General features: G+C 45.1%; 1 protein-coding gene across 1 annotated transcript; it reads left to right on the forward strand.

The window, feature by feature from the left end:
- The first annotated feature begins 9445 nt into the window (after positions 1–9445).
- On the forward strand, positions 9446–18791 carry ARRDC5 (arrestin domain containing 5). Its single transcript, XM_063289371.1, has 3 exons — positions 9446–9695; positions 14735–14943; positions 18312–18791. The coding sequence occupies exons 1-3, from the start codon at positions 9446–9448 to the stop codon at positions 18789–18791; spliced, it is 939 nt and encodes a 312-aa protein (XP_063145441.1).
- Positions 18792–21406: the final 2615 nt, after the last annotated feature.

Below are 21406 nucleotides of genomic sequence, written 5' to 3' on the forward strand. Positions count from 1 at the left end.
GCCAAAGCAGGAGCAATTTCTTTGAACTTTTGTACTCGAAGTGGAGCTTTAATGAACATTTTTTCCCCATTCGAAATTATCTACATCAGGATAGTTGCTTTGAATCTCTTCGGCCACTCTGTGTAAACCATTTCCAAGGCATGTGATATGGATCATTTTTGGATAAAGAAGTTTAAGTCCCTTGGCTGCTTTAGTCATGTATGGAGTGGCATCTGTTACAAAGAGAAGGATATTTCCCCTTTTTACACCATCTGGCCAGAGTAGTTTCATAGAATTGTCAAAGAGCATAGCAATAGTGGAATTGTTTACTTTTTGTAGAGTTTCACATGTTAGAAGAAATACTTCATCAGGCTTGTCACATTTCAGAGTGCCAATAATAACATTGGCTACATATCTTCCGTTTACATCACTTGTTTCATCTATTGAAACTCATATCTTATTGTCAGCAGCAGATCTTATCTTTTCTAACACATCTTCATAGCAGGCAGAGATGTAATTTTTCCTTACAGTTGATTCATTTGGAATTGGGTGACTGGTGTACTTCTCCAAAAAATGTCTGAGGCTACCACTACCTAATTTCCTTAAAGGAATATTTGAAGTAACCATCACTGTACAGAGATCCTTACAAAATTCTGACTGGGTATTTGATGAACCTGCAGTTGAGGAAGAAGCTCTCTCGAAAAGGAGACGCCTGTTCTCAGTGAAGGTAAATCTCACTAAACAACTCTTGTGTTTTGCGGTGTCACAATGTTATTGAATATTGTAACGCTTTGGGGCCAATACCTTAACTTCACACAATTTACAAAACAAAATATCACCATCGCTACTGAAAATCTGCTCCCCAAATTCTTGAACAAGATGCCGTAATTTCACACTCACTGAACATCTACTTTTAGGCATGTTGGAATCAGATTGCAGTTCTCATGTGACTCCACCACCTCGAACACACACACACCTGAGTTGGGGAGCAAATGAGAAAAAGAAAAAAAAGAAAAGGCAAATTCTCACTCTTTTTTTCATGCCTGTTCAGGGGAGAAGCCTCTGTCTGCTGAAGTCATTTTAAAAAAGGTTGCTCTCCCCCTCTTACACACACACACACAGCCCTGAGTTGGGGAGCAAATAAGAAAAAGCAGGCAAATTCTCACCTTTTTTTCCAGGCCTGGTCAGGGAAGAAGCCTCAACAAAGCCTGGGCCTTTGTTCCCACCTCTCTCTCTCTCTCACAAACCCCTCCCTGAGTTGGGGAGTGAATAAGAAAAAAGAAAAAAAAATCAGGCAAATTCTCACTTTCTTTGCTGGCTCGAACTTGCTGGCTTATCAGGAGGGTTGCCAATGACCAAAATATGATGTTTGTTACAAAATTAAGCAGAAATATGGCATAACCCCCTTAAAAAGTTAAAATATGACTTTTCAGGCAAAATAAAAAGCATCTAATTCTCACCAGATTACTCTAAAATATGTTTTAATTTAGGTTCCAGAAAAAATGTGACATGTCATAGAAATCCTTGCCCTAATTCATTTCTATTTGCTTTTCTCCTATTAGGGATGTGGCCTTCCTGAAATTTTCAAACTGGAATTTCTTTTTTTCCAGCAAACGTGGTAACCCTTTCCCGATGCAAATTAGACTAATTTGCCCACGCTACTTCACATCATCAGTGAGATAGGCCAGCATGTTTCCCAAGGAAAAATAAAGCACCGAAAAGCCATTGAAAACTATTCCTTCACTGTCAGTGCTTGGGATTAAGAGTAAAACGACAGATTATAAATGGCTCTAATCAGCCTGAAAAACCACTGATTTCTTTGAAGAACAATAATCTAAAGGATATCAATAGCAAAAGATGCCAGCTTCTTCAAAAAGGCGCTTCTGTCCCTGTTAGGCTACCTGGCCATGGAATCCCTCTGATTTACATGAAGTTGTTCCTGGATGATTAAATTAATGGAACAGGCACAGATGGATAAATTGACAGCATTGATAAGAGAAAATACTGTGACTGGATTTGCTTCTACTTGGAAACCGCTTTTGGACTATTTGCTCACACCTGAAAAAAATGAAGTTCTGATTTCGGGTTTTGATGATTAAATAGTTTGATTTTATAGAAATCCTGTCACTAAAAGTTTAATGAATGTTAAGAGATTAAATCTGTATAACGTGCATTTATATCTGGGTTGGAGAAAGTTGGAAGTCACCTACTTTTTATGTTTTCTATCTATTTCTGCACTTTCATAGTTTTTCTTTTTAGTTCTGTATTCTACCTCTTCTGTATTTTATATTTTGTATTTTAACTATACTTCAAAAAAAATTAATAATGTTCTAATAAAAAAATGAATAAATGAAGTCTTTCCCAGGATCACTGCAGGGTTATCCAATAGGAAAAGAAAGAGAATTAGTTCCACCTGGTTTGACCAGGAGGGGGGGAAAAAAACCTTTTTCATTGGGACTTGCATTCTTCACACTACAGTAATTAATTGTTCCTTCTTTCCTTGAAGCCTGCACGAGACAACCTCGAAAGACCAGTTTGCCTGCAAGCTATTCCAAGTTGCCACCTTAAGGGCAGCCACTGAATTTGCCAGCAAAATTCAGCCACAGAAACGAAAATCATAATTAAGTAAGTAGAAGATATACTTATTCCCAAAACACAGTAAATTGTCCTGCGCTTTATTCCATTTTGGCTAGTCCGGTGTTTCTCATCAGCCTTGGCAACTTGAAGACGTGTGGACTTCAACTCCCAGAATTCTGGGAGTTGAAGTCCACACGTCTTCAAGTTGCCCTGGCTGAGAAACACTGGGCTGGGCTGATGGCTTGGCAAACACTTGATGGTTTACATTACTATAGAAGCTCAGCCATGGCAGCTTGGTCAGCAAACAGTGGCTTAAAAATTGGGTTATCCTTCTGCATGCCTCACTTTTGCAGATGTCACAACTGCAAAACTCAAACCACATGGAATGAGGCTTGATTGCTTTATTCTGCTTCCAAAAGGCTCAGTGCAGCTCTAATGAGACAACAGCTTTGCAAAGTAGGTGGCTCTTTCCAACCACCAATTATCTAAGTCATAAAACACCAGCTAGATTCAATTGGGGATTGTGAAAGTTAAAGACCAACACTTTTAACAAGTACCCAAATGACAAATGTATTTTTTTTCCTGAGCATGTGAACCTATTCCCCTGGAGGGCATGTCTGAGGAAGTGACCGTAACAATTTTCTACATTTCAAAATCCCTCACCACTCTTCCATGGTTTATCTTCCTTTGGGGGACAGACCAGGAAATGCTTGCATGCCCGGGATGGGGGAATATATACTCAGCCGCATCCCCCTTCTTCAACTTGGTGCCCATAGGACGTGCCTGCAAACTTCAGAAACTCCAGCTGAGCTTACAACACATGAAGGAAGTGCTACCAATGCCCCTTTAAAGGTGGGATCTGTTTATCAATAAAAATAAATAAAATAAGTGAATTACGACACATCTGGCAGGCTCCAGATTGGGGATCAGTGTGTTGGCAAGATGGCAGAGCATCACACTGTAAGCTCTGCAGGTGTGGGGTGTGGATGTTGCACCCACATTCAAAAGTTAGGCATTGTGATGCTGTTCATCGTGTTGCTTACTTTACACACACACACTCACCGCAGACACCACAATCTCATTGCACACATAGGGAATTTAGTCCTGGAATGCCCAGGAAAGAAAAGGGACATGGAGGGGGGGCAGCAGTGCCTACCCTGTGAAACTGTAACCCACAGAGATCTGTACAATTTCCATGCTGATGATGCTCAAAAAGTAGTTGAAAGCCTGGGGTAAAGTGGGAATGAGCCCCTGTAGGATTTTGATTCATCATCTTTCCTTCCGGATGCGCCTAACCTTTGTTCTGATTGTTTTACTGTTTTCTTGCTTTTAACACAGTGAGCTGCCCAGAGGCTTGTAGGGATGGGTGTCCTCAAAACTGAATGAATGAATCAAATCTCCTAAGATTGCACCTAGGCGCGCATGGATGCACACAATAACCGCTGCTTTGCCGTTCTGTATTGTATCACCTCCTTCAACCCAACGTCTGGCAAGACACCTTGAGAGTCATTTTTATAAAAAGAGCAAAGGAATTTCTTCTTCTGCCCAAATTCTGGGAGTTGAAGTCCACGTGTCTTAAAGTTGCTACATCTGAGAAACACTGTCCTAAAGGGACTTTAGTCCAGGGTCTCCGAGGGACCCCTGTGTCTACAGCAGCCTGATATTTCTTTAGATCCCAGCCTTTAGTAGAGCCTCTAACAACTCCAAAGTTGTTTTTCTATTCTTTAGTTTAGTTTCCCTTTTAAACCTTCAGGGAAAACTGTCTGCCCGTCCAATGAATGCGTATTTTTAAGAGGGGCGGGACAGCTGTTTCTAGGTTAATAGATAAATCTCTTCTCGGTGGAGCCGTTGACAACTAAAACAAATTCAAGACCTCACTCAGCACAGGAGCGAAAAGGCTGAGACTGGAGAAGGCAGAAAGAGTCAAGTCCTGGAATTATCCTGCCTTGTCGAAATCAAAAATGCAGCTTATGGGTTCAGTAAGTGTCAAACTTACACACACATGCACACACACTCCAGTTAGGCACTTTATCTTCCCCTGGCTGGAATATGGCTTTCATGCCCTGATCTGGAGATCCCACATAATAGATTCTCTTACGTGCAAACTTTATTCTCCCCTGGATGAAAAGGTCCCAGTCTCCCTTCTTCTAAAGCAAGATATTACAGTATTCAAAAAGGAATGGGAGAAATTAGGATTTTTTATATAAAGGACAGGCTGTGTACTATCAAGATAATAAATGTTCTCTTATTTTAACTGCCTTTTTTGTGCCGTGCAATATTTTATTTGCTGGATTACAATGGTCTCACATCAAGATCCACAACCACCTGTGAGCCATTTAGAAAACAGCAAATAATAGTGGAAAAAACATGGTCCTATATATGTCCATTCCCAAGCCTTACTGAATCAGTACAAAGGCTGTGCACACTTGGAAAATTATTCAAAGGAGTGCTTCAGCTGCAGGCAAGCTTGAAAAAAGAGGTGGCTGCTTTCAGAAGCCAATTAACCATATAGCTGCTTTAATGAGACAATTCATTAAAGTAGTCACCTCTTTTTTCAAGCTCACACAGAGGCAAGAAAAAAGGCCCAACAGCTTTAATGAGAAGCAGGGGAGATGCTGTACTTACGCGTAGTCTAAAACACTTCTTCTGAATCATTTTCAGAGCACATACGGTAATAGTAAATACCCAAGAGTAATTTACTATTAGGCTATAATTATAGCGTAAGCATAAGTATTTTCAGTGCATTTATTCATGAGTCATAAGAGTTGGCAGGAACAATTTAGGCCAATCTATTGCCTGCTCAGCGCACAAACCCAAACAGAGATCTGTCAAGCCTCCAGTTGAACCCATCTGGTCGAGGGAAGCCCCCCCATTTCCCTGGGTCATGGGGTCCACCATCAGACCGTACTTTTGTCAACTTCCCAGTCTAACTGGAGTAAGTTCAGAAGAGGCTACGGAGATGGTAAGCGGCCTAGAGATCAAGTCCTACGGAACCGTTAAAGGATGGGGGTAAGTTTAACCTACGGAAGAGGGAGATACAGCAGTCTTCAATTGCTGTATAGGGGTGTCACAAGGAAAAGGAAATGGAGTTATTCTCCAGTGCCCCTGAGGGCAGGGCCAGAATCAGTGCCAAAGGAGGAGGTTCAAGATCAGGAGTGACTTCATAACTACATGGGCTGTCAGCCTGCAGAACAGGCCACCACATGATGTATTAAGTGCTGCTTCACTGGAGGCCTTCAGGTCGAGGCTGGGCAGTCATCTGTCAGATGCTGCAGGAGATCTGGAGGTAGCAGACTGGATGACCTCTTAAGATCCCCTCCCGTCTAGGATTTCAAAGTACATTACGCTTACTGATGTACAACTGCACGTAACTCCACAATTCCTTGTAAAGGCCTACAGGATTGCACTTTTGGCCTCCTGTCTCCTGCAGATTTCCTGCTTTCGGGGACAGCTCTGAGCCAGCACTCCTGCGACTGTCCCCTTTAGGGAGGCCCAGGATCCCCAGGTGAACATTACAGGAGTCACAGCGCACTACGCCTCCAGCGGCTGCTTCCTCTGATGCCATGAAAATCCAGAGCAGACCGTGGGCAAACCCACGTGGTCTGCAAAGCTGCATTTGTTCTTCTCCAGCTGAATTTGATAAAACCTTAGCTTTACGCTGCCAGGAGAAATTCCAAGGATCGCCTTTTGAGCCCACGGAGATCCCTTGATCGACCTGGTCTACAAAAACTTCCATCTGTGGTGTTGCAAATGTTTCTGGGGTGCAGGCTGTGATTTGATTTAACCCCTCCAAACAACTTAAATCCGGGCAAACTTACCTGGGAATCAAGCCCAATGAATGCAGCGAGCCTTGCTTACTTATGAGTAGTTATGCCCACGATTGCACAACCAAGTTAAAAGGCAGGATCTACATCTACCTATCCGGAGCTGAACTCCGCGGCGCTCAATCGGTTTACTGAGGAGTGCTAATTTTGCACGCCTAACCAGCCCCCCCAGCAGCTTTTAGCTTGAGAAATGCAGGTGAAGCAGCGCCCCAAACCCTGCAATTTTAAAAACGCGTCTTGGCATTGCCCTTCCGCACGGACAAGGGAAAACGGCGGTGCCATCGCCCACCCCAGAGGACCACCCACCCCCAGGCCTGATCCTTCAGTCCCCCGTGCAAACACCTACCTGGGAGTAAGTTGGAGCACCTTCCGCAAGCATTATATGCGGTCGCTTCTGCACGGAGGACATTCAAAGGATACTCACTGTGCAAAACGGATCCTACTCCCTCGGCTTCGCAGACCGTCCGGCCGATCCAAAGATTGGCGCCTTTTTTTTTTTTTTTTTAAAAAAGCGAAATGAAATAAAATGTTAAAAAATGAAAGAAAAACCGCAATCAGTCCGTTGCAAAGCTTATCGGTGCAAATCTCGGCGGGCGAAGGAGACTTTTTGAGCAGGAAGGAAGCTGGTCATTGATAACGACGCTGGAAAAGACCGGGCGGCTCTCCCGAAGCGCCAAAAACTGCTTTTCTCGCTCTCTCTTTTTTTTTTTACAACTCTCGGCTTTGGAGTTTGGCGGGGAAAATCGCCGTGCGCCGCTCGGAGCCTCGTGATTGGCCGGCGGTGGCGGGAATCCGAGAGAAGGGGCGTGGCTTCCCGCGTACCGTTCCGCTCCCCCTCCCACTTCGCCCCTGGAAGTCTGACTGCGCAGGCGCGGCGGTCCGCGGGCTGTATTTCAATTTATTTTCGGGGGACCTGTCGTGCGGTTCCGCTCAAACCCTTTCGGGAGCCCGGCTCGTGTTTCTAGCTGCCGTTCTTGAAAAGACCCTGCTCGTTTCCTCGGGTGTCAGCTCTGTGTGTGTGCTCAGGGGCACCCTTGTTCCCGCACATTTTGAGAGCTGCCTGTAAGGGAGAGCGTATTAGTCACGAATAACTAATTGTCTCCGCTGTGAGTTAAATTACAGTCCATATAACTTAAATCCGCCAAGCATCTCCCCGTGCATCGTCTTCGACCCTGCCTACATAGAATTTAAAAAATTAACTTAAGGTTGGGCCAGCTCTTCCCACGTATCTTGGACTCGAGGTCCCATAATCCACATTGGCCTTGCTGGGAATTACGGAATTTGTCATCTCACATACCTGGGGATGCCAGGCTGAAAAAAGTTTGACCGTTGCTGGAATTATTACAATTTAGTGTAATTTGGGAACCAGACCCCTGGCCTTTAACCCATAAAACCCTGGCTATATCCAGACATTACGCTCAGCCAGGTCAGGTAAGAATCTTGCATTTGCACACTATGCTAAGTTGGGTTAGTGTTAAAAAAAATCTCTAGTTGGGTTTATCAGTGGCAGGAACCCAGCCTGTTGAGTTAGGGGTATTGTCTGAATACAGAAAATGGGGGTTAATTCACTAACCAGGGAAGGCTGTTTTCTGAACAAGCAAGGATCTGAAGCCTACAGACATACAAACACATTAAATTATTTTTTTTAATCCATGCCTTTTTATGAGGGGCTAATGTTTGGGTTTGATACTGATTTGAATTTAGGTGTTACTGTGTTTTATTTTTTGCTTGACGTGGTTACAGTTACCAGAGTCCTTTGGAACTGGGTTGGACTATAAATATGGGGAAACAATAAATAAAATCGCTTTCCCCTGCAAACAAAGAAATGTGGTCTAGTTTTGAGCTGCAGGTGGAATTAAAGCTGAAGACTTCCTGAAGCTGAGAACAGTTTCCTTTTCTTGATGTGTGACGCAAGTGGTTCACCAAGGCCTTCTCCCAGGTCTTGAAATACGGTTTATTTGGTCCGTGACCAGCAAAATTTGAAAATATGCAACACGAAAGTAAAATCAAATGGATGAAATAAACTACTAGCATGACAAAGTGTCTCTATAATAAAAGCGTAACCAGTGCTATTATAATGGTGTGTTAATTACCTGTGCCGATGTAAATCTTTATACAGAAAGAGAGGTAATTTTTATTAAGTATTTTTAAAGAAAAATCAGTACAAACTAATATAAAGTAAGAAAAAGAAAAGAAAAAAGATGGAAGAGAACGCTAAAAGTGCAAGAAAGGAAGAAAAAGTAAAAGAGAAATAGAAAAGAAAAAAGATACCAAGAAGTAGCTTTTGATCCCCTTTACCGCAGTTATAAGTACAATTATAAATTTACCTCTTATTCTGTGGCTACAGCGCATCTCTCTTCTTTCTATAATCTATCCTGTCGAATCATCAAAACCATAAGTTCATTTTTTTCTGCTTCACGCAAAAAGCCCATAAGGGGTTTCCAGTCAGCAGTAAACGTGGATATTGTCTTTTCCCTGGTCAAAGAAGTCCGTTCAGCCATCTCAGCAAATTCCGTCATCTTCGTCATGGTGGGTAATGCCGAATCTTTCCACCTTTGCGCATACCATAATCTCGCTGCAGTTACTGGCAAGAGTCAGTCTAAAACACTCCAGCTGGGTCTTGTTTGGACTTCCCAGTCTGGAGCTTCTGAGTGGTCTCTTCTCCAAGGCCTCACCAAGTTTGTTCCTCCTTAGCTTTTCACAAGCAACCATGGTCAGCTATAGTCAAAAGTGAATCCGCTTCCCAAGAGAGGAGGCACACCAAGGTGCTGGAAGGTTCCGGGGACGGATCTCCACCAGGACAGCATTCCAGAACCGTGATGCTTGGTCCACCACTGGCCAGAGGCCAAAGCCTAAGGTGGCCTGCCTGGAAGAGACCATCTTCAAGAATTTTTAGGGATTTCCCTGCCTCCCAGGCTGTCCCCTGCCTATCCAGTAGCCATTTCCCCTGCATCAGGGGTGATGTCACAAAGCTGCTGCATTCAAGCCCCATCCTCTTCAAGAGAAACCCTTCAGGGCTTGAGGGCACCCTAGGGCAAACCAGTTCCTGAGCGTGGTGCCCACCCATGTCGGTGGTGAAGTCCATTGAGTTGGTGATACCAAAGGAGGCGTACGTGGCCGGCTCCACCGTGGAAGGGCAGCTGATTCTCAGCCTTCACAGCACGCTGGTGGACCCTCTGCTGAAGGTTGAACTGATTGGAAGAGGCTACCTGGAGTGGACAGAAGAAGCCAACATGGAGAAAGACTATATCCAGCCAGCTACCTGCGTAAACAAGGCGGACTACGTCCACAAGTTGAAGACCTTCAAGATTGAACGTGAGGCTGCTTAGCTGGGATTACCACCAGGCAGTTAAGCAGAAAGGGGGCTGGCATGGGGCCTTCATGGGGGCAGATGGATAAAGTTTTTAACCAATCACAGCATTCCCCACCAGGGCTCCCAGATCTCAAGTGCAAACATGCAGATAACCTGAGATAGCAACAGAGAGTTTGAGCATCTCTTTGTCCCCATCTATTGGCTAACTGGAGCTCTGCAAGGCAGATTGGTTAGCCTTACACCCTCCAGCTTTGTGGACTCCACCTCTCAGGATTCTCAGCAATGGCCCTCTTGGCCAGGGAATTCTGGGAGTTGAAGTCCATTCCTCTCAGATTGGGAGAGGCAGTATCACTTTGGAATCTTTGTTTCCCCCATCACTTGCTAACTAATGTTGAGAGCAGAGACTGAGTTGTTCAGGCACGGTTTAAGCCTCATGGTTTATCCCAGGCCATGATTTGCTTACTGTGACTTATTGGTTGGGTCCACATATCATGTCAAGCCAGGAAACAGAGTTTAAAAGCTGTGGCTAAGTTCTTTTTCATTGTTTATTCATTTAGTCGCTTCCGACTCTTCGTGGCTTCATGGACCAGCCCACGCCAGAGCTTCCTGTCGGTCGTCAACACCCCCAGCGCCCCCAGGGACGAGTCCGTCCCCTCTAGAATATCATCCGTCCACCTTGCCCTTGGTCGGCCCCTCTTCCTTTCGCCCTCCACTCTCCCCAGCATCAGCATCTTCTCCAGGGTGTCCTGTCTTCTCATTGTGTGGCCAAAGTATTTCAGTTTTGTCTTTAATATCATTCCCTCAAGTGAGCAGTCTGGCTTAATTTCCTGGAGGATGGACTGGTTTGATCTTCTGGCAGTCCAAGGCACTCTCAGGATTTTCCTCCAACACCACAGTTCAAAAGCATCGATCTTCCTTCTCTCAGCCTTCCTTATGGTCCAGCTCTCGCAGCCATATGTTACTACGGGGAACACCATTGCTTTAACTATGCGGCCTTTGTTGTCAGTGTGATGTCTCTGCTCTTAACTATTTTATCGAGATTGGTCATTGCTCTTCTCCCAAGGATTAAGCGTCTTCTGATTTCCTGACTGCAGTCAGCATCTGCAGTAATCTTCGCACCTAGAAATACAAAGTCTTTCACTGCTTCTACATTTTCTCCCTCTATTTGCCAGTTATCAATCAAGCTGGTTGCCATAATCTTGGTTTTTTTGAGGTTGAGCTGCAAGCCAGCTTTTGCACTTTCTTCGTTCACCTTCATCATAAGGCTCCTCAGTTCCTCTTCACTTTCAGCCATCAAAGTGGTATCATCTGCATATCTGAGATTGTTAATGTTTCTTCCAGAGATTTTAACCCCAGCCTTGGATTCCTCAAGTCCGGCGTGTCGCATGATGTGTTCTGCGTACAAGTTGAATAGGTAGGGTGAGAGTATACAGCCCTGCTGTACTCCTTTCCCAATCTTAAACCAGTCCGTTGTTCCGTGGTCTGTTCTTACTGTTGCTACTTGGTCGTTATACAGATTCTTCAGGAGGCAGACAAGATGACTTGGTATCCCCATACCACTAAGAACTTGCCACAATTTGTTATGGTCCACACAGTCAAAGGCTTTAGAATAGTCAATAAAACAGAAATAGATGTTTTTCTGAAACTCCCTGGCTTTTTCCATTATCCAGCGGATATTGGCAATTTGGTCCCTGGTTCCTCTGCCTTTTCTAAACCCAGCTTGTACATCTGGCAATTCTCACTCCATGAATTGCTGAAGTCTACCTTGCAGGATCTTGAGCATTACCTTACTGACATGTGAAATGAGTGCCACTGTTCGATAGTTTGAACATTCTTTAGTGTTTCCCTTTTTTGGTATGGGGATATAAGTTGATTTTTTCCAATCTGATGGCCATTCTTGTGTTTTCCAAATTTGCTGGCATATAGCATGCATTACCTTGACCGCATCATCTCGCAAGATTTTGAACAGTTCAGCTGGGATGCCGTCGTCTCCTGCTGCCTTGTTATTAGCAATGCTTCTTAAGGCCCATTCAACCTCACTCTTCAGGATGTCTGGCTCTAGCTCACTGACCACACCGTCAAAGCTATCCCCGATATTGTTATCCTTCCTATACAGGTCTTCTGTATATTCTTGCCACCTTTTCTTGATCTCTTCTTCTTCTGTTAGGTCCTTGCCATCTTTGTTTTTGATCATACCCATTTTTGCCTGGAATTTACCTCCAATGTTTCTAATTTTCTGGAAGAGGTCTCTTGTCCTTCCTATTCTATTGTCTTCTTCCACTTCCACGCATTGCTTGTTTAAAAATAATTCCTTATCTCTTCTGGCTAACCTCTGGAATTTTGCATTTAATTGGGCATATCTCTCCCTATCGCTGTTGCCTTTTGCTTTCCTTCTTTCTTGGGCTACTTCTAGTGTCTCAGCAGACAGCCACTTTGCCTTCTTGGTTTTCTCTTTCTTTGGGAGGTATTTTGTTGCCGCCTCCTGAACAATGTTGCGAACTTCTGTCCATAGTTCTTCTGGGACCCTATCTACTAAGTCCAGTCCCTTAAATCTATTCTTCACCTCCACTGCATATTCCTTAGGAATATTAGTGAGCTCATATCTAGCTGATCTGTGGGTCTTCCCTAATCTCTTGAGTCTGATCCTAAATTGTGCAAGAAGAAGTTCGTGATCTGAACTACAGTCAGCTCCAGGTCTTGTTTTTACCGACTGTACAGATGTCCGCCACCTTTGGCTGCAAAGGATGTAGTCAATCTGATTTCGGTTTTTGTCCATCTGGCGAAGTCCATGTATAAAGCCGTCTCTTAGGTTGTTGGAAGAGAGTGTTTGTTATGCAGAGTGAGTTGTCTTGGCAAAATCCTATCAGCCTATGTCCTCCTTCATTTTGTTCTCCCAGGCCATGCTTACCTGTAATTCCAGGTGTCTTTTGACTGCCCACCTTAGCATTCCAGTCTCCCGTGATGAAACTAACGTCTCTTTTAGGCATGTTGTCCAGTAGGTGCTGCAGATCCTCATAGAACTGCTCTACTTCAGCTTCTTCAGCATTTGTGGTTGGGGCGTATATTTGGATCACTGTGATGTTAGATGGCTTGCCCTGAATGCGAACTGAGATCATTCTGTCGTTTTTTGGGTTGTATCCAAGCACTGCTTTAGCCACTTGACTATTAATTATGAAGGCTACTCCATTTCTTCTGTGGTCCTCTTGCCCACAGTAGTAGATCTGGTGGTCATCTGATGTGAAGTGGCCCATTCCAGTCCATTCCAGTTCACTGACGCCCAGAATGTCTATCTTTAATCTTGACATCTCACCAATAACCACATCCAATTTGCCCTGGCTCATAGATCTTACCTTCCAGGTTCCAATGGTGTGTTGATCCTTAGAACATCGGATTCGCCGTTCACCACCAGCACCGTCGGCCACTAGCCGTCCTTTCGGCTTTGAGCTAGCTGCGTCATCACGTCTGGGGCTAGTTGAGCTCATCCTCGGTTCCTCCCCAGTAGCATTTTGACCATCTTCCGACCTGGGGGTCTCATCTTCCGATGGTATACCGACATATCTCTGGTTGCACTGATCCATTTAGTTTTCACGGCAAGAATACTGGGGTGGGTTGCCCTTACCTTCCCCAGGGATCGCATTTAGTCTGACCTCTCTGTCATGACCTTCCCAACTTGGGCGGCCCTTCACGGTTTAGCTCATGGCGTGATTGAGGTGCTCAAGCTCCAGCACCACGACAAGGTAACGATCCTTTGCTGAAGGGCTAAGTTCTTACGAAACAGTAAAGTTTTTGCTCTTCAAACGCATGGCCAATTTCAAAGAGTTGCAGACAGCTGGAGTTGAACTCTGGCCGTGAGGTCACAGCTGCTTTCTTGACTTTTTTGACACCCCCCCCCCACCTTAACCACAAGGCCACGCTGGCTTTTTTGGCTGAAAGAGAGACTGAACCAAAGACCCCCAGGGAGCCTCTGCAACTGAAGAGGGACTAGAACCCAGGTCTTCGCACTCCTAGTCCAGCTCCTTCTCCACCTGCTCTTGGTTGGGAGAGAAGGACTGTAACAAATTCTCCCTCTCTGGCGGGGTCTGAAGACTAGAACTTGGGTCTCCTAGTCCTAGTCCAACACCACTACACCACAGTGGCCCTGGAATTACCAAAAACGACTGACATGAAACCGCGTTATGTAAGACTTCAGAAAGTGTTTCCATTTATCCCCTGCCTTTGTGCACCCACGCAGGCAGGGAAGGCCCTGGCTCCTCTCCCACTGGGATCTAATGCTTCTCCACACCCAGTCTCATGGGAAATAAGCCGTAACGTCTCTTATCTTAATTATTAGAATATTTCCTGTTGTTTTGGAGCCTAAGGAAGTATTATAATAATTATATATTTCCTGCTATATAAACTTGCCTGACATGTGGCTTTCTCTGCAGCTGCACCCATTTATTCAGACTTAGACTTGGAAGCTAAGCAGGATCAAGGCTGCTCCCACAGGAATGGATGGGAGACCACTAGGAAATGTCTGGGCTCTAGGCTAGACTGGGAAGTAAAGGACTTGATGGCAAAGCGTTTCCATATTGAAAAAAACCTACATGGCCGTGTCAATTTGTGGGAGACTTGATTGAAAACCTGCAGCTTATTAAAGTATTTACTCTCTTCTTCTGCCAAAGTCTGGAATTACTGTATTATCTTAGCTCTGCCTTCCCCAACAAGGTGCCCTCCAGATATACTGCAGTTCATTTCTCCTAATTCCCCTAATTCTGGTCAGGAATTTAGGACCCCACCTATGGAGAAGGTATTGTTTTAACAAGTCTCTCTTATTTCACCCTCTGCCGTTTTAAAAGCCTTGTTTTTCTTTCTTGTGCTTAACACTGCGGAACGTGGCATTCCTGCTTTGCTGGAACACTTCAAGTCACCTCAGGGGATCTTTCGGAGTGGAAAGGTGCTCCTTCGAAGTGGTCTGCAAATAAACCTAATGAATTTCTTTGGCTCCCTGCTTTCTACAAGCAAAGAAGGGAAAATGGGATTTTTTTTTTCTCTTGGCTTGCAGGGAACTGGCTGGGCCCGGGCGTGCACACGTTTGACTTTGACTTCGTCTTACCTCCCAGCATCCCATCTACTTTCACCAGCCGAGTTGGGCGAATTTGCTACTTCCTCCAAGCCCTTTGTGCCACACGAGAGCTCATCCTTGGCAAGCAGAAGAAGTATATCTTGGTTCAAGGCATCTCCCTTCACAGACAGGACACGGTGGAATCCGAGGTATTTTCTACTTTAAAGCAGAACAGCCTTCCTTGAACTGGCAGCCCCAGATATACTGGGACTGCCGCACACCAGCATGGAACTTGCAACCTTATCCTATCTGGAGCCTCCCCAGGTTGACTCACCTAGAAGCTGTTGTGTCCCTAAGGCAGTGTTTCTCAACCTTGGTAACTTTAAGATGGGCGGACTTCAACTCCCAGAATTCCCCAGCCAGCATGCTTTAAGATGGGCGGACTTCAACTCCCAGAATTCCCCAGCCAGCATGCTTTAAAGATGCATGGACTTCACCTGGTGGCTGGGGAATTCTGGGAGTTGAAGTCCACACATCTTAGAGCTGCCACAGTTGAGAAACACTGCTCTAGGGGACATCTACGCAGGCCGACACTCACTCCACTTAGGTTCTGTGTTGTTTTTCTCCAAAGTTACCGCCACCTCCCAAAATTCCAAAAAAGACTGATTGGAGCAGAGGGCTGTCTTTTTCCAAAGGTTCAGGCAGGAGAGAACTAACAGTTCAGGCAAAAGGAAGGGGTAGAGCTTGGGAGTGACACTGTGATCTGTGCCATGAAAGATGGGCAAGGGAAGGCTACGCTTGTTTGCACTCCTCCAAGAAGTCTCCTGCAAGCAGAAACGTTACAAATGCATTCTAAGGTGTTTTAAGGTGTTATGGTGCACTTTCGCTTGTCCTGTGTTGTCAGATTTCTCCTGGAAGAGAAACAGGTAAAAAGGCACTCCAGGATATAAGAACTTTCCATGTGTAGATTTATTGCAGAAATGCTAAGAAGCCATGATGAAACAGTTCCAATGACTGCTATGTATTAAAGGTGAGCCCTGTTTATAGCGAAACCAAGATTCAACATTCCTCCTCTTCTCCGTCAAGTGATGCACAAACCAGATACTCCTCTCGGTGGGAGGGATAGTTCTCAGGCGTCTCTTGTCTCAGTAACAGACAGCTCTGCTATTAATCAATTTTCCCACTTCGTTTCTACTGGGTGCCTAGAAAGAAGCTATTAACGAGGACCGGTTATATACACGACAGCTCGTTAGACAAAACACTTCAATGCTTAATCTCTAAGCATGTTCATTTGCACAAAACAAGGTTGCATTGTAAAAAACACCATGATTCTGTCATATTTAGTAATAAATCAGCATTTAAAGTAAGAGTGCTGTGTTAATTGAGTCCATCTTCCCTGCACGTTGCTCACTGTTGTTCCTCTTCACAACAACCTTATAAGGTAGGAGCCTTTGGGTTAGAAAGGACCTGAAATGCTGAAACAGCATCTCCTGAGCCCCTAACAACATTCTTGGTGGCTAAATAGGAAAAAAAAACATCCACTGGAAAGCAATTTCTCAAGGGAGTCCATATGATGCAGCAAAAAATGTCAGTGCTTAGCCTGTTGGACCATGTCCTGAAGACACTTCTGCAATCCCTTATGCTTCTATATTTATGCATATATGTATTACATCTGTGTCCTGCAGGGGCATCCACAGGGGTCAAATGTGTGTCAGAAAAGTCAAGATGGTGGCGACAACCTCATGACAGAAGCCCTGCCCCCTGTTTATGTGCATCATTTCAAAAAGTTTAAGGCAGTTGTTCTTAACCTTTCTGTGCCAAGGACCCCTGCTTGAACCTGCAGACCCCCCCTCAAACAAATGCATTTCAGTGCATAAAACGAAATACATCTAGGCTGCATTACAAAGGAAACCAATTATGTTCAAACACAATTATGAAAATATCATGAAGTAACAAATATGTAAAATATATGCGCTTCTTTATTAATCCATTAAATCCGTAACCAGGGAAACTGAAATTCAGTAAGAGGCTAGTGAAAATAAAGTTGTCATTTTTTTCCCCATCCAAGTTCACAGATCCCCTGAATGAAATCTATTCATGGTCTCCAACAGGACTTGGTGGACCCCAGGTTAAAACCCCTGCCTTAAGGAACATACTTGGTTTCGCTTTCTCACTTCCCATTATTTATTTATTGGTTTGTTTTATAAATTTATTCACCGCCCATCTCTCCCCTATGGGGGGACTCTGGGCGGCTCACAATAAAACAGGATTAAGATATAAAGCCATTACATTACAAAATACAGTAAAAATACAAATATAATTATATTATATCCTCCAAACCAGCCTTTCTCAACCTTTCGACCCCGGGGGGACCTTTGAAATATTTCCCAGGCCTTGGGGAACCCCTGCCCATTCAGGCTCAAATATAGGCGAGGAGTGACAAAATTATTATATTCGTTTCACGGGCAGGCCTGTATAGATGCATTAACGGTGTTCTTAAACTAAAAATAAAGAATGAAACCTACCTCTTTAATGTGAAGTGGCCCTGTTGGCCACAAAATGTGGTAAAATATATAAGCCCAGAGATCAATCCAATAAGACTCTGGACCCGAGAAAACTTTTCTCCATTTTATTTGGTACCAAGTGAAATGGGATTCCTCTCCCAAAAGAGGAAGCCTAAACTTCTCAAAAGCCAAGCATTTTATACTTTTTCAAGAAGGAGTGATTACAAGCAAAAAGCAATAGTTGGATCAGTTTTGCTGCAGTGGTTTCAGGTATCTCTCAGGCATGCATACATTTGTGTTCTCTATGTTAACTATACACTACATCCACACCCATCACCATTCAGGGATTCTTCCCCTCCTTTGGGTGTAAAATTCCACTTTGAACCCTCCTTTGGGCGTGGAATTATCTCATAGTGGGAGGAGAATTTAACATTGTGATTACCTCTCCGGTTACCTTCGGACAAGATATCCCTCACGTGCGCATGCTTGCATTCTTATATTATCTTCTACTGGTTTCTGCTGGTTCTGTTTCATTTCAACCTTATTATCTTTCCTCAGCACCATGCTCTATTCAGCACTCCCTTAAGCTGTCAAACATAAATCAGCATTCCTGTACCACTGTACCATCTTCTTTAGCAGACATCCAACAGGCCTCACAAGTGCAACACTGGCTTTTCCAATCACCGCCTTCAGCCCAGATTGGAAATAATCTTTTAAATAAATCATAATCTCCCAGGGAACCCCTAGTGACCTCTTGCGGAACCGAGGGTGCCACGGAACCCTGGTTGAGAAACCCTGGTCCAAACGTAGCTGTGAGGTAGGAAGGTCCAGGTAGGAAAGAAGAGAGTTGCCTCAAGGCCGCCGAACGATGTTTAGGGCTGAGTTGCAAGGGATGAACCCCCCCCCCCGTGCAGGACTTGGTCACTTCTTCCCAACCTGGACCCTTCAGAGGTATCAAACGATAACTCAGACCACGTGATGACTGCAGGTGTTACTTCAACCGCTCTAACCGTATTCTTGTCCAGATCTCTTAAGCCTCCTTCAACGTATGCTCTCTCCTTCCCACATTTCAGTACCCCTTGGTGGTAGAAGTCCAGAAGGTCCTTCCTTACAACTGTTGCGTCAGGAGCGCCCCCATCACCTTGTGCATGTCGCTGAGCAAAAGCACCTATGCTCCGGGTGATAACATCGTCTTCACGACAGAAATCACCAACCCGATGAGGAAGTCCATCTGGAAGGTGGTCTTCACCCTCCAGTCGGTGGTCCTGTACAAGGCTTTCAACTTCCGGGCCGAGCGGCGGACGTTGGAGCAACGCGAAGAAATGATGCGGCTGGAGTCGAACATTGAAAGAGGGCCCTGTGAGTTCACCAAGATTCGCAGCACCCTCTGCTTACCCAAAGTGATGCCGGTCACCAGCAACCGAAAGTCTGATGACATCATGGAGATTGGCTATGAGCTGACGGGAACGGTCCATTTCCCCTGGTGCCTCAACACGGTGCTGGCCAAGATCCCCATCGTTGTGAGAAACGAAGCCACAAACTTTCCAGAATAAATGAGGGAAGGCGGCGTTTCCCTTTCCCCACACCCCTCCTTTTTATCCAGATATGTTCATATAGTTTTCCAAATGGGTCTAGTTCTCCATCCCAGTACGTGGGAGGAATCCTGATTAAAAGTTCTGTTTACGTTTCCATTTTCAAAACTCACTTTTCATTTGGCTTGGTTTTATATACTTTCTCACCGCCTTTATTTTTTTAACATACACGGTGGCGCTGTGGGTTAAACCGCTGAGCTGCTGAGCTTGCCGATCGGGAGGTCGGCAGTTCGAATCCGCGTGACGGGGTGAGCGCCCGTTGCTAGTCCCAGCTCCTGCCAACCTAGCAGTTCGAAAGCATGCCAATGTGAGTCGATTAATAGGTACCGCTTCGGCAGGAAGGTAACGGCGTTCCGTGTCGTCATGCCGGCCACATGACCACGGACGGGTCCTTACGGACAACGCCGGCTCCAAGGCTTAGAAACAGAGATGAGCACCGCCCCCTAGAGTCGGACACGACTGGACTTTACGTCAAGGGAAACCTTTACCTTTACCTATACAGGTAGTCCTCACTTAACAGCCAAAATTGGGACCAGAAAACTGGTTGTTAAGCGGTGTGATCATTAAGCCAGTCACCATGTGACTGGATCTGATTTTACAACCATTTTTACGACCGTCATTAAGCGAATCACCATGGTCCTTAAGTGTATCACAGGTTGTTAAGCGAATCCAGCTTCCCCAATGGACATTTTTTGCCAGGAACTGGCAAAAAAGGTCACAAAATGTGATCATGTGACCGCAGGATGCTGCGACTGGTCGTAAATGCGAGCCGGCTGCCAAATGCCTGAATAGCGATCGTGTGACTGTGGAGGTAGTGTGGCTTTTTGTGACGGTCGTAAGTGTGAATACAGGTCATAAAGCACTTTTTCTGAGGCCTGTCGTAACTTTGGGCCATTGTTAAACAAATGGTTGTTAAGCGAGGACTACCTGTATACACACATCACACAGTTCCCTTCTGGAGTAAGCAACATGATGCAACATGTGAAAAAGAGTGAGAAATCGTAAGCTGAAGAAATCAGAGGTAGTGTCCTAACAGCCAGGAACCACGCTGAGACAAGGAATAGGTCTCTAGTGCTTTATTACTGCTACATTAGACAGAAAATCCTAACAAACTGAAGAAGTGTGGGGAAAACCCAGACAGATAAACCCCAAAGGCTAAGGTGGGTCTGATCTGTGTCTCTTTGAATGGCTGCTTAACTCCTCAGTACTACGCATGCGTTTTCCCCCCTGGACAGGGGCCCCCTCCTGCTCACCTTCAGTGCTCATGACAGGTAGGAGGAAAGAAAAGGACATTGTCACTCCAGTGGCCCAGAGATACTGTCATGAGTAAGGATGGCCAGCAGGGGGCTCCCATCCAGGCTGTTAAGCGCATGCGTAGCACTGAGGAATTGGGCAGCCATTCAAAGAGACACAGATCGGGACCGCCTTAACCTTTGGGTTTTATATGTCTGGGTTTTTTCCCATGCTTCTTCAGTTTGTTAGGATTCATGTTATGTACTAGCAATAAAGCATTAGAGACCAGTTCCTTGTCTCAGCTGTTTCCTGGTTGTTAGGACATCAATCCTAACAAACTCAAGAAGCGTGGGGAAAACCCAGACATATAAACCCCCAAGGGTTAAGGCGGGCCCGATCTGTGTCTCTTTGAATGGCTGACCAATTCCTCAGTGCTACGCATGCGCTTGACAGTCTGGGTGGGAGCCCCTTCCTGCTCGCCATCCTTACTCATGACAGATACTGATTTTTGCAGCCCATCCTAACGTAGGTCAGTCAGGCTTGCAAGTAAGTCTTTTTAATCAGAAAAATTGGAGACTTGTTCACCAGCCTTAGTTACGCCAATAAACGTGCAGTATTTCCTGCTCATGGGAAGGACCGTATTGGTCTGTTTTGGGACATTTGGACCACCATCACAGAATGCAACCAAGCCCTGTTTTATGCCAAGAATGCTCCTGCTATTCTATGCAAGGTTGTATTTTTAATCTAGTGTTTTTCGACCTCGGCCCTTTGAAGAGGTGTGGACTTCAACTCCCAGAATTCCCCAGCCAGCATGGCTGGCTGGGGAATTCTGGGAGTTGGAGTCCACACCTCTTCAAGTTGCCAAGGTTGAGCAACACTGGTCTAGAATTTCTGCCTTCACTCCCCCTGCTGGTTCCTAAGAGGACCTACTTTGACCTACTTCCAGAGATCTGCAGCACATTGGTGTAGGCTGGAAATTTCAGGTTGGTCCACCTGAGTTTTCACAACCTCCACCCCTGCGTCAATCCCTGATTGGGCAAGGCAGAGAGAGATAACTCCTTGGCCCGGCTTTGCTTCGCCTACTTCTCGTAGGCTTAAAAATTCCCCATGTAAGCAAGGCACATTTGCCCAGGATTCCATCCACAAGCTGGATCAACCATCCTCCGCTGACAAGACCAGGTAAAACAGGAGGGGATCGGGCTGGTTCTGGCTGGGTTTTCCTGCCTGCCTATAAAGTTTCAGCAACTTTTGCAGGCTGGAGTTCCAGAAATGGCTTAATGGAGATGGTGGAGGAAAATGACCTTTTTGATGGCCTTGCCACAATCAGGTCTTGGATACTGTCC

This window comes from Candoia aspera, chromosome 1 (assembly GCF_035149785.1).
Source record: "Candoia aspera isolate rCanAsp1 chromosome 1, rCanAsp1.hap2, whole genome shotgun sequence".
Taxonomy (NCBI): domain Eukaryota; kingdom Metazoa; phylum Chordata; class Lepidosauria; order Squamata; family Boidae; genus Candoia; species Candoia aspera.

What these genes read in the sequence shown, in the direction of transcription:
- ARRDC5 (XM_063289371.1), top strand. Translation starts at nt 9,446, where the DNA reads ATGTCGGTGGTGAAGTCCATTGAGTTGGTGATACCAAAGGAGGCGTAC. An exon ending in GAAGACCTTCAAGATTGAAC is followed by an intron (nt 9,696 to 14,734) that starts GTGAGGCTGCTT and finishes CTTGGCTTGCAG; the next exon opens with GGAACTGGCTGGGCCCGGGC. An exon ending in AGGACACGGTGGAATCCGAG is followed by an intron (nt 14,944 to 18,311) that starts GTATTTTCTACT and finishes CCCACATTTCAG; the next exon opens with TACCCCTTGGTGGTAGAAGT.